The following is a 12,842-nucleotide window of genomic DNA, read 5'->3' on the forward strand; positions in this document are numbered from 1 at the left end:
CTATAGAAAATGATATTCTCTAAATCATCTGCGTGTGCAAAATGGCTACCGTATGCATCGCCTTATTTAAAAACAGCTACTACTAAATTGATCCTCACTTTATTATCAAACTTTCATATCAAATGAACAACAAAATGATTTGATGTAGACCAGCAGCTGACTCATACTTTATTCAATTCAATTTACAACTGTAATCGGCGTAATATTTTACGTCATTTTTTCTAAATTAAAATGATATTCAATAAAATCTGATAGCATACCAAAATTTATGATTTATAATTAAGTTGCCACTGTATTTGAACAAGTGTAGATTATTTAAGTTAAAATCTTATTACTTTTATCGAATTCGGCTTGTCAATTACCGGATATAATATTAAAATGTAATCAGCTCATAAAAATGAAATCTCAAATAAAACTTAATACATTTAAATCAATATTAATCAAAACTTTACTCCATAATCACGAAAACACTATAAAAGGTTTTATCTCGCTTTCGTCGCTTCATATTACACCGACCAATATCAATTAGAAATTTTACTAATACTGATTCTCTTAAAGCAAACTGCTTTGATACGGAAATAGGAATTAACGTCAACATGCAATAATAGCAACGATAGAAATTATGTTACATTATGGAAAGCAATTTTAGCACGATAGTGAGTATACAAGTATTCTTTTTTTCATACAGTATAACAGCAAAAAGAACATTTATCATTGTTTCAATGGAGAGGATTTGTATCAAAGCAGCCGTAGAATTTATCAATATTCGCTCGCAATAGGTATCATAATAAAACAATTTAAGTAGCTGAGTGGATCAATTCATTATCTTCCTCTTCTTCTGAACTTTCTTCCGTCATTGTATAATCAATTGATTGCGATGCAGTAGTTGTTCCTGCAGTGTGAGGAGCATTCACTGACGTACCTGTTGATATTCTTTCGTTAATGCTACTAGTGATGCTTGGACGATTTTTAATAATCGTAGGGAGACTATCGACAATATCTCTTGTGTTATTCTGGGCAGATTTTTCCATACCAACCGCAGGTAAAACTGTAGTGTTTCACAATAGGTAAACAAAGAGTTATTTTAAATAATTATGTGTAGAAGTTGCAATCAGTTACAGTAAAGTGTTTAATAAATTCAACGACAGCTTCTATCAAACAACTATATACTATTAGCTGTTGAATTATCAAATTGGAATAATCATTGACATAAAATTACCAATTCTACCTTACCCTGTGATCGATTTAAATGATAGCCATGTATTAAGGGTGCAGCAGGAGATTTTGCTAGGTTAGAACGTCTCTGTCCATTTTCGTTTCGTTGTTCGGATATTTCCTCCCTAAAACATTGTGACATTGTATTAATTTAAAGAATTTAATACGGCCTAACCCACATCTTGAATAAAATTCGTTTGATTTCGGTAGTATTTGTAGTTATGCATACAAAATAGACTTACTTTACTCCAATCGTATCATAGGTAGAACGTTTAATGTCCATTTCCAATAGCTTCGGAACGCTACTGACTACTGTACTTAAATCATCAGAAGTAACTAGCGATGATGATGCCTACGTAAAATAATTAAAATTCGTTTACTAAGATTATGATCGTAACTGTTTATAATTGCTAATTACTGATACGTTATTATAATGTATTTTGCATATTATTCAGAATAGCTGACTAACCTGCCATGTGCCACTCTTACTCGTCAGTGTTGAAGCATTTTGGCTATCTACAGGAATGTTTAATTGCGATGTTACAAACGGCATATTGGCAACAGCATTTCGTGAGCCACCTGGCAGTGATCTAGCTCCCATTATAGCAACAGGTGGGTCAGTTTCGTAATTAGTTTTAGCAATGTTGTCGGAAATTTTTTCGGCTACAAATCTTTTTAATCTAGAAAATTCATCAAATATAAATAACCGTTTTGAACGTTAGAAAAGAAGTTTCTTTTTTTATATTTAGTTGGAATAAAACAAAGGATCTAGACTATTTGAATTAGTAAATAAGTTTGTCGCAGAATAAAAGAGATCTTATCAACTGACTTGCTCTTATATGTAAATGCAGGCTTGATTAAAAATATGCTATTATTTTGTTCAATGGAGTCAAACGTTGATGTTAACAATTCCGCCAGTTGCAGCCTTTGTGATGTCATAATTTCTATCTTTTCGCTCCATTTGCTAGCTCTCTGTTTAAAATTAAACAAATCCGGCATAAGTCTTTGAGTATAGGCAATTAATGCACATAGGATATTACAGATACTTAGAATATAGACACTTTACACTGAAACTCTAATTAAATTAATATACATTATGATTCATTTATTTAAGTAATAGAATCGTTTGGCCTCTTCTTAAAGTTAATACCTTGCTTTGAAATTTTTCCATTTTGGATAAGAGAAATAAAGTGTTATCATCGAGTTCCTTTTTACGCCTTAAAGTACCTAAAAGAAAGTTTTATGAGCGATTAGATAGATTTGTGTTTCATTAGGCGTTAACAGAAACAATTTATATTTGGTTAATTGGATTTATCCCACCCCCTCTCCTCTAGGATAAAATAAATAGAGCGTCTTATTATAAAAGTCTTTAAAGTACTATTGTTATCGTTTGCTAGTGAATAATTTGTTAATTAAATCATATGTAAGAATATCACATGTATTCTTACTACCATGCTTCATTTCGCAGGGCAAAAAGTTGTATCTGGTTCAAGATGCCTGAATACAGCATTAATTCCTTACCTTCTAAGTTTTTCATCTGACAATGATGGGTGTATTTGTTAACAAGACACGCTAGTAGCTTTCCAGGTAATGATGTATAATTATCCATGCCTTTCATAGATTCCTTTATCAAGCAAGGAATTAATAAGCAACTAGACGTTCGAATAGAGTATCTTGTATATTTACGTACGTAGCTATCATACCTTATAGGCATTTTCCGATAGACTACCAATATTAAGAGCTCGTTTTAACGATTTCGCGTTTCTTTCAGCATCTTTACGAGTAAACATAATTGGTGAAGCAGAAGTAGTCTATAGAATTGAAATTTCAAAAGCAATGCCTTAATTTAATTGCAATTCTGAAGCTTTAATAGAATTATATATAGTATAAGCGGTAATAATAGGATATAAATGCAACCCTCGAATTGCAATCCTATAATTTTATTAATAATAATACTAGATTAATTTTTTTACCGGTGCTTCTTTATGATCACTTGGACTAGTTCGAGGTGATAATGATAGCGTGCTAGATTTTCGATTTCCAATGATTGCTCGTGCTTCTTTCGGCGTAATTGCTCTGGGAGGTAATTCAGAATTTCTAATTTCCTATGATTTAGAATAATCGTCCGAAAATTGTCTTAGACAATACGTTTATCAAATTTACAATCAATTAAGGGATCAGTTATTTTATAATCATTTTGCTAATTATAGGAATGTTATAAGTAAGTTAGGAACTTATAATAGATAGCTTATTTAACAGTGATGTAAAATTACCGCTTTTAATTGAGTTATAACACGTTGCATTTCTGAAATCGTTGTTGAACTTGCATTCAGCTCTTTTTGACGGAGGTCAAACTGATTTAGAAGTTCATTTTGACTGAAATTTTACGTATTAGGAAGGTTGATTAGTGCAAGGAAATTAAATCCATTTGTTTACAAGTAAAATTATAAAATTTCAAGTTCTGTCTAGCTATCAATCACAGTATAAAAATAAACATACAGTTTCTCAGCTAATTCCCTCAGTTCACTTTCATCAGCTTTTTCAGGAATCTGAGGCACTAGTATCGGAGGCTCCATGGCTTTTTGTTTCTAATTATTTGCAATAGAAATGATAATTGAAATAATTCATTCCATCAGTAATAAACAAATCATCACGTAGCAATAACTTACCAATGTGGAAAGTGTGCTAACCAAGTTATCAACAATAATTTGTTGAATTTGACTTAGTACTATAAGAAAATAGATCAGACATCAAATCGTTTGAGCCAAAATCAATCTAGCTATGCTTTATAATTAGTATACGACGAATAAATAATATACTGTAAGCATACCTAATTCTACGTGGCAACGTATAACGGTAACTTGTTCACCAATTCTTTCGTCCTAATCATGATATTTTTTAGAATCAAATCTCCATATGTATTGTCGTGAAAGCAGAATGAAGCCTAGAAAATACTATTCTCAGATATACTACTTCTGCAAATATACTCGTACCTTGCTAAACTGAACCGGTTGAATATCTCGAAGTGATTGTGCAGCAGAGTAAAAGTCTATAAAAAAATCGATAGATTACTACATCGAGAATATCTTTAGATAGTTAAATCATGCAATGAATAAATATTAGATGCTACATACCTTGATCATTTAAGTAACCACTTAAGCTATCTTTAAATTTTATGACGAATTGATAGCTTTTCAATAGCTGTTATGGAGCAATGAAATAAAAAAAGACTAAACATGAGATGAACTGGTGCTGTACAATATGTAATAGTAATCTGTTATGCATCTAGTATAAACCTCGTCTACGGCAGGATGTTCAGAAAGTAAGGGAGAAATTTGCCTATTGAAGTAGTTATATGTTCAGAATTAAATCAATTACCTTACTAATAACAAACTACAGTAATATGACAAAATTAAAACAACATACCGTGTTGGTACAGAAGTAATACCACTATAAGTTTTGTTATCCAAGTTCAAATTAGTGGAAACGTTGTAATCAATTTCAGTATATTGTGGAACGTAATGTTCATAGGAAGGTAATTTATACTCAGGTAGATTAAATTCGCCAATAGAAAATGTCTCCAGTGGCTTGCCTGTTGTGCTATCCTCTGTGCCTGATGCTCTACTAGGCAGGCTACCTTGGCCAGCTGAGGAATCAAATGCAACTGCTGTAACTGGTTTACCTGCAGATGCAACCCTATTTTTCTGAACACTGGATGGACGTCCTGGATCATTCTTACGCAATTTATCCGCAGCACCATCATAAGGCATATTCGACCTATCTAAGATACCGCCATAAGGTGTTTCAAGAGGTAAACCTGTTGTTGGATCGACTAAAATTTGATTCATTCGATTATTCGTCCCGTAACGTCCTGGACTATCGGCAGTTGCAGCTCTGCGGTGCTCTTGAGGCGATCGACGACTATTGCTATCAAAACGCCGATGAGAACTGCTAGAACTTGGCTTACGAGGAGAACGTTGTAGAGGAGGTAATTCTCGTGATAACTGAGCAACATCAATATTGCGAGGATAATCATCAGGAAAAACATCAGTCGACGCTTGTCCTTGATTACTTGCTTGAGCATGAGCATATTTATTAGACATACCCTCAATATATCGTGCAAACTGTAAGTTAACATCACGGAGGGCAACATTTTGTTTGGCTTGCTGCGAATTGGTTGCCTGTCCCAACGCGCTTGCATTACCTCCAACTGATTGATTTAATTCAAATGCACGAATGCGTCCAATGTTTTCGAGCAATTTCGAATTATCTCCTGTTAAAGTCATATTATTTATTTGATTTATTTTATCAGGATCATTACTTTGACTGGGAGCAGCAAGTTGAGTCCGTGCATCGCCAATGATTCCTCTATCTGCCATAGTTAATTGACCAAATCTATTACTAATTTTCATAGCGTGATTGGGTAAATCACTAGTATGAATGACTTGGCTATTCTGCGTTTGCGATGTATTTTTTTGCGCTTCCGCTTGCTGTGGAATACTAGGAGGTCGACTTTGCAAAACTGATGAATTCTGAGCTAAAATTTGCACTGCCACTTCTACTGGAATGCTTGTCATTTGAGAAACTAATTTTACTGCAGTTTCATTTGGAACATTCGATGGAATTTGTCGTAATGCTTCACGTAAAATCTGACTAGCAGTTAATTGCACATCAGCAGGGATCGATTCAATATCTTTTGCTGAATAAGTAGAGTACTTTGCAACAGTATCGTCCTGAAGTTCTCCGCTTGGTTTTGGAAACTGAAAGTACTCTAAAGCTTGCTTAGTCATACTATTTGCATTTCCATTCCCTGCTGTCTGGAAATTAGTTGCGTTTATCCCCGGAACAAATGTACTCATAGAAGCAATTGGCTGTATACCAGCCATTTGTGTTGCAAATCCTACATCAATGCAAACACGTTAAGCGTTAGCTATAATGAGATAAACCGTGGATGTGATCAAGATATCCTAGTAATAAGTCATAACCTGTTTGGTTTGATATAATAGCTTCAGTCGCTTTTTCTTGCTGAAGAGCAACTAAACTCTCTACTTTAGGGAATTCACCAGCGCCTTTAACTGTAACTTCCTGCTTACCTACCAGTGGACTCCTTGCACTACCTGGAGGAATAGATGGCAAATCACTAGCTGTAGCGTTACTTCCAGCACTGCGATGAGGAGTTGCTCTGGAGCTGTGCTCTGGACTTAGAATACTACTTCCTTGATTGATGATATCATCGATATTCGTGCTTCCTGGATTATTTTCATACAGCATATCAGAGACAGTAGCTCTCTAAAAATGAGTATAAAATCATAGCGTAAAATAATTATAAAAGCGCTATATTTTTATAAAGTTGGTTAGAAAGTAGCCGGTTAGCGGCTGAAATACTAACCCATTTCTCTCTTAATTGTAAGCGTTCCTCCTAAATGAAGAAATACATCGAGTTATTACGAAAGTTCAACTTTTACACATGTCTAAGGCTTTTTTAGATCACAGAATAGGAATTGATATTCACTATGGTACAAAACTACGATTGCTTGGTAGTCTATGAGCTAAAGCCAATTGACAGTAGCGTACCCCTTAAATATCATTTTAAAAAGGAGTTAACTACTCGTATATTAGCCAATCATAAACAGTGTAAAAAGAAGATCTTAAGACTATATCAACATTAATATATTTTGAGGGTAAAGATTCTGAGCATACCAGTTTCTGGACCTCATTTCCGGCCTACATAAAAGTGTAAATTAGAACAAATTGGTTCATGTTAAGAGACTACTCTACTGGTGTTATATATTCTACTTCGAACAATATTTAAATAATATTTTTTTTACTTTATTACTATGTCTGATCAATTTGTAAGCTCTAAAAGCAATATATAACATAATTTACGCTCTAAATTTACCAGTTGATCTGCTTTGGATAACATCTCCACGCTCTTTTTCAATTTTTCTTCTAAATCATGCTTTTCCTTTATCGATGTATATGTCAATTAGATTTAAATGCAATTAGCAACGTATTCAATCACGCTTCTAGTAAAGATGAAATTAAAGAAATATAACGGTATCACTGCCAGGTAAATGTAGTCTCTCAATGACTAATAGATGAATGTAATCGATAGCTTAAAGTATTGCAAATAGGTGAAATAAAACGTAAAAGCCATCAAATAAACAGACTTTGATATAATCCTATAAATTCTGGGTATGTCTATTCCATTAACTTTTCGAAAGTCCAATATTTTAAGATTTCCCAATTTGAGATCTTTAGCCCCTTATAACTACGGCTTTCAATAAATAGCGGTATTTAATTCTTACCTTGCCATATTTAGTTCTATCATTGAGATTTTGCGCTTTTAGGGCTACAATTTGTTTCTGATACTAAAATATCATAAAAGATTAAGTGGTAATATTATTTACTTTTTAGTAATGCTGCATAAAACTCGTTAGACACCTGCTGCATGATTTAGAAACCTAGTTTACTGATTATAATTTAGAAAATATTAAATAGATAGATAAATTCACCGAACTTTGGCGATCATCTTGAACTCAATTGTAACCATCTATGTCGCATAAACAACTTTACCCTTTGTTTCATTGCTTCCATTTTTTTTAGCGCATCTTTCCTCTTCGATACCGACTAAGATAAAAAGCAAGGAATTAGTTTTAGTTATAGTTAACAGAAAGCAGGAAACTGATTAATTGTAAGAGCTAAATGGAGAATCTGCCAATACCATAGTGCGATATTCTTTAAATTTCTCGGGTAATTCTTCAGGATTAATATCATCCTTTGAAGAAAAAGATCATAGATTCAATTAGCTTAGCACTTTACGATGGGTATGCAGTTAATATCTATAATTAATTATCAGTATCATAGCGACTCTTACCCACTCGGCTTCTTCTTCATCGATTTCCGATACTAAATCTAAGTCACTTTCTGAAGTAGCCCGCCGAAAGAAATTTGATCGAGGTTGGCTTGGTGTTGGCGAGGTATTAGGCGACGAAGAATTAGAAGATGAATTTTGACTTTTGCTATTATTGCGTCGATTCTTTTTACTTTTCTTGCCCTTTAAAGATCCATCAGGACCTTTACCGCCTTTTTTCTTGCTTTTATCCTTATTTTGCAACAAATCACTCAATATCGATTCCAACTGAGACTGACGTCGATTAATTTGCGGCAATTCCTTTGCCTCAACACTTTTCTCTTCTGAAACATTCTTCTTATCGCCAGTGTCACCAACTTGGGCTTGCTCTTGTTGGCCAGTTTCTTTTCACCAAGTAAAATTCAAGCATAAATAAATTAATTCTTCTGTTTATTGTATTGAATACGTCTCTATCCAGTGGATAGCAGGTATAGGCAACATTAATGATAAACTATAATGAAGTCTAGCAAAATGAATTGATGAGCAAACCGTAGACTAGAAGCATACCGACAATCTTCTGAAAGTGCGATTGACAATTACATCTTACCTTCCTTTCCTTTAGATTCTTTATTACCAATTCCTTTCAATTTATGAGCTAATTCGACCACAGATCCAGTATCTGCTTGTGAACCTCTACTCTTGGGATCAATATTTGTATCGATAACAATACCAGTAGCTAAACTACTCCGGCGTGAATCTGCAACGCTGCCGCTGCCTCCATCTCCATCTTTAATTTTCTGTAGCAATTAAAATAATGCACATGTTAATCATAGTACAAAACCAGCAATCTATCCATATAGAAATTCGTTTCACTACTCGGGTAGTGTCTATCAGTTACCAGCTGAATATGTATTACTAGCTTATACAGTATTCATATGACATCACTAAAATAAGTGATCAGGTATAGCATTTCTAAATTTTTTGCTTACAGTATAATTGCTAGATTCATAAAAAGAGCAAATTTTTCGCAAGTACATCACATGGTATTGGAAAATAGGTATTGGTCCTTGATGTATTTGCTTACCTTAACTGTAGACTTTGTGATTTTCGCCATTGATTTCGTTCGTGATAATTTTCTGGATCTAGTAGTAGAAGAAGCGGCAGAATTCTTACGGTTAAATGACGATTTACGACGACGATGGGAGCTAGGCTCGGGAGAGAGTCTATTTGGATCATTCATTGACGGACTTTCACTGCGGGCATCCATTTCAGGCGATGGAGTTATCCATCGCCTTGTGCGCTCAGGTTCACTATCCTTTCTGGGTGTGCTATGCTTCTCCGGGCTTGGAGCTTGAGTCTAGTTTTCGATCGATATAGAAAACTTTAGAACCTATTCACAAGCTAATATAGCTTCTATCATCGTAATAAGTCGTCATTCCGTCATCAAGCACCTATCATAAACTTACAGCGATACTCTCGTGCAACTTTTTTGAATGTTCATCTTGCACCTTTTTCAGCTCCTGCGAATACTCCTTTTTTAATTCTTCAATAGTGCGTTGATGCTTTGTTTCTAGATCTAGTAGTCACCAAACAAGTATGCAAGTTTTATTTATAATTGTTAATAATTACGGCTAGTAATTTAATTAACCGCTATAGTTAATAGGACTATTAACGGCTTTAACTAGATCCTAGACCATTTACGATGCTTTGGTACAGATTTAATAATCATGATTAAGCTAGTTAGATAATATAAGTAGTTAATTCTATCTTTACCTTTCTTAGTTTTCTCCTTAACTTCATCTATTAAGATTTGCCGATCTCTAATCGTTGTTTGGCGATCTTGATTTGGAGAAGTCATTTGCGTACTGATACCATCCATTGATGCTTGACTTGATAATCTCACTTTTAATCTTCTCTTTTCAAGGAATTTTTCCGCTGCTTCTTCAGCTTTACTCGCAGCCTTCATATCCTCAATTTGCTATTAAACGAATTAAGAAATCAGTACCATATTTCTAACATAGATGCACTATGGAGGATTGAGATTAAAGCAGACTAAGAATGCTATAATATCTACCTGTCGGGCTTTCTGTAGCGCCATAGTTTTAACCTCATTTTGCTCTCGAAGATCATCCACCGCAGTTGCATCTCTCTAATAATATATCATAAGTATAGTTGTATATTAATTAAAAGATTAAGCCAGATCTTTTCAAAATTATATCTTCTCCATTTCTTCAATTAATCATTAATGAAATTAAATTACCTTTAATGTGTCATTCATTATAGTCAATCTATGGCGGAAATTGTATATCATGTTATTCATATCTTAATCATCCTTACTTTTGATAAAATTATTCAAAATTGATACCGTAAAAAATCAATACGTCTACCGTACTTTTTAATTTCCTTATCTTTAGCATCAGTTACTAATGTTAATTCCTTAATTTTCTTTTCTTTCTCTTGGACTTCTATACTCAATTAAGTGATCATGCAAATTGTATTTAGTGAATAAGTGCGTATAATGATATCATATTGTCTTTGATTAATTAATTAACTAAATTATTATCATGAGATATTACTTATTTGCGTATCGTCGAGTCTTGTTGTTAAACTAATAAGATCATCACGAGTTTGGGCTAAAGATTTCTCTAGCTTTTTCTTACTCCTATAAGTTTACATACAAGATCAGATTAAATGAAATTATAGCTTTTTTAAGGCTTGCAAGTATTGCAATTATAATTAGAGTCTAAATATTTATTCCAAAAAGGTAAGACAAAAGTTGCAGATTACCTTTTCGATTCTTTGGTATTTTGTATCGCCAAATGATTGATCATATCATGGTTAATGGTTAATAGTCTCTCAGCAGCTGCATTAGCTGAAGTTAAAGCATCTGCAATACGTGTGGAAACTTCCTCTAAATCTATATCAGGACGAGGAGAATCTTGGCCATCCTGTAATATCGGTATTGTCGAGTGTTCTTGAAAAAACTAGTCATCGAGATAAAAATATATGATGTTATCACATATGACTACTTTACAATTGATTGCACTGCTTATGATTTTACTTAATGCTCAAGCTAAGAATAATAAGATACTGCTGAAATAATATTAAATCTAACCTATAACTTCTACTTAGATAAGCAATATAAGCATTTCTACGTAATCGCATATTGAAAATATAATAGTCACCATCACATTTCGATATTAGAATTAACATCTACATACCTCGTTGATTTGATGAAGTAACTGTAAAATTAATTAAAAGGAACTAAAGTTAGTAAATTTCAGTATAGACGAGTAAAATTATCATTACTGAAGAAATGAATCCATGTTATGAAGTTACTGATTTCATTAAAATCTGTTTAGCTGACAGGATTACCATTTAAAATGTCGCCTATTCTAAAGAAGTCACGTTACCTTAATACGATCATCGCATGCCCTCTCAAAGCCGACAACAAATACTGTAACTTGCTGCTGATAACGTTTCTTTTTGACCGAATCCGATAGTAAAATAAGTAATTCTTCAGGATCTTTCACAAACTCCATATTATTGTTATTAGAATCTTTGAGTATTCTATTATTTTCAGCATTCTCGATTTCATACGATGCTAAAGTCTATAGTTGGATTACATCCAGACACATTTGATCAAAACTAGCTCAAGTAACATTAACCTTCGTAATATAAATCTGTTGAGTAGCAATATTGCGATTAGGAAAGACGAACAAACTATGATAAATATAGTATTATTGTATTGAGGGGCGCTAAAATTATTTACCGAATTTATCCTCTGAGTAATTCTTGTTAGCTCTTCTTTTGTCTCTTCCACTTTTCGCAGTGTCCGAGCTTTGGCCACGGTTGCCAAAACATTTTGAGAATGGCCATCCGCTCGTGCTTGGTACTTATTTTTCGTAGAATTGCCTTCTCGTAAAGTAGAAGTAAATCCTGACGACAGTAAATCAATCATCTAGAAGAAGTGATATTATCGTAAAATTAATCGTTCGAAGATATGCTGCATCTAGAAATTCTGAAAATCTGTATTGCTAAAGATGTTATATCTCATATAAAATTTAGCATTTGGTTTTATTTAAAGTTTTAAAAATGTAATTCTGACTTTACATTTTTGCTGTTATTACTTTGACATTAAATATGATCTTGAAAGTAATCTTAATCTTTAGAGCACATTTCGTAGTTACCTTTTCGTATGCTCGAAAATTAATATATAGCATTACTTATACGCTAGTAGAAATATTACCGCATTTTTTGTAAGATAGATTGGAAGCTGATTACGAATTATTAGTATAATCATTCTTCATATCTTCTTTTATCTTCAAAAACAGTAGTGTCGATAGTAGATCTTATAGGACTTACAAGTATAATCAAGTACTAATTAATATCTTGAAAGAATAAATAGTAGATGAAAGAAGATGCAAGTAAGACTAGATAAAGCTTTCAGTTTTCAAGGACACAGCACATACGGTGAAGATTTATTTCAAACAAGATTGGCGAGATTGGCTAACGAACAAGTAAATATTCTAATTTCATCAGTGATAAGTAAATTTGTATGCAACTTTATATAACCACCAATAGAGAATAATAATGGTGAATAGATCAAAGTTTGATAATCTAATCTGAATTAAGCACATTCGTATATATATATATATATATTTGATGCTTAATTGATAAAAATTGAATCTATTCTAACTATATAATGCAAGCAAGAGATCGAAATCTAATCTTATAGTGAATCGTTTTAAAGTTACTTACTTTGAAAATCTTT

At 33.1% G+C, this 12,842-nt stretch overlaps 1 protein-coding gene across 1 annotated transcript; it reads right to left on the minus strand.

Moving 5' to 3' along the window:
- Positions 1-797: 797 nt before the first annotated feature.
- Positions 798-12,291, minus strand: TRIADDRAFT_55935 (uncharacterized protein; the record flags this gene model as incomplete). The annotated part of the gene is made up of 39 exons (XM_002112136.1): positions 798-892; positions 923-1,048; positions 1,234-1,340; positions 1,458-1,567; positions 1,685-1,895; positions 2,045-2,187; positions 2,366-2,442; positions 2,737-2,839; positions 2,919-3,026; positions 3,189-3,320; positions 3,489-3,591; positions 3,715-3,803; positions 3,885-3,943; positions 4,046-4,097; positions 4,209-4,264; positions 4,350-4,416; positions 4,512-4,554; positions 4,642-6,115; positions 6,201-6,504; positions 6,605-6,634; positions 6,916-6,939; positions 7,115-7,180; positions 7,524-7,586; positions 7,792-7,845; positions 7,940-7,993; positions 8,093-8,472; positions 8,676-8,865; positions 9,153-9,425; positions 9,535-9,644; positions 9,842-10,046; positions 10,143-10,217; positions 10,329-10,356; positions 10,461-10,533; positions 10,645-10,730; positions 10,856-11,052; positions 11,290-11,310; positions 11,482-11,679; positions 11,841-12,029; positions 12,259-12,291. 39 exons carry the CDS (start codon positions 12,289-12,291, stop codon positions 798-800), a joined length of 5,808 nt encoding a protein of 1,935 aa, XP_002112172.1.
- Between the last annotated feature and the right edge of the window lie 551 nt (positions 12,292-12,842).

The sequence above is a fragment of the Trichoplax adhaerens genome, genomic scaffold (assembly GCF_000150275.1).
Source record: "Trichoplax adhaerens TRIADscaffold_4 genomic scaffold, whole genome shotgun sequence".
NCBI lineage: Eukaryota > Metazoa > Placozoa > Uniplacotomia > Trichoplacea > Trichoplacidae > Trichoplax > Trichoplax adhaerens.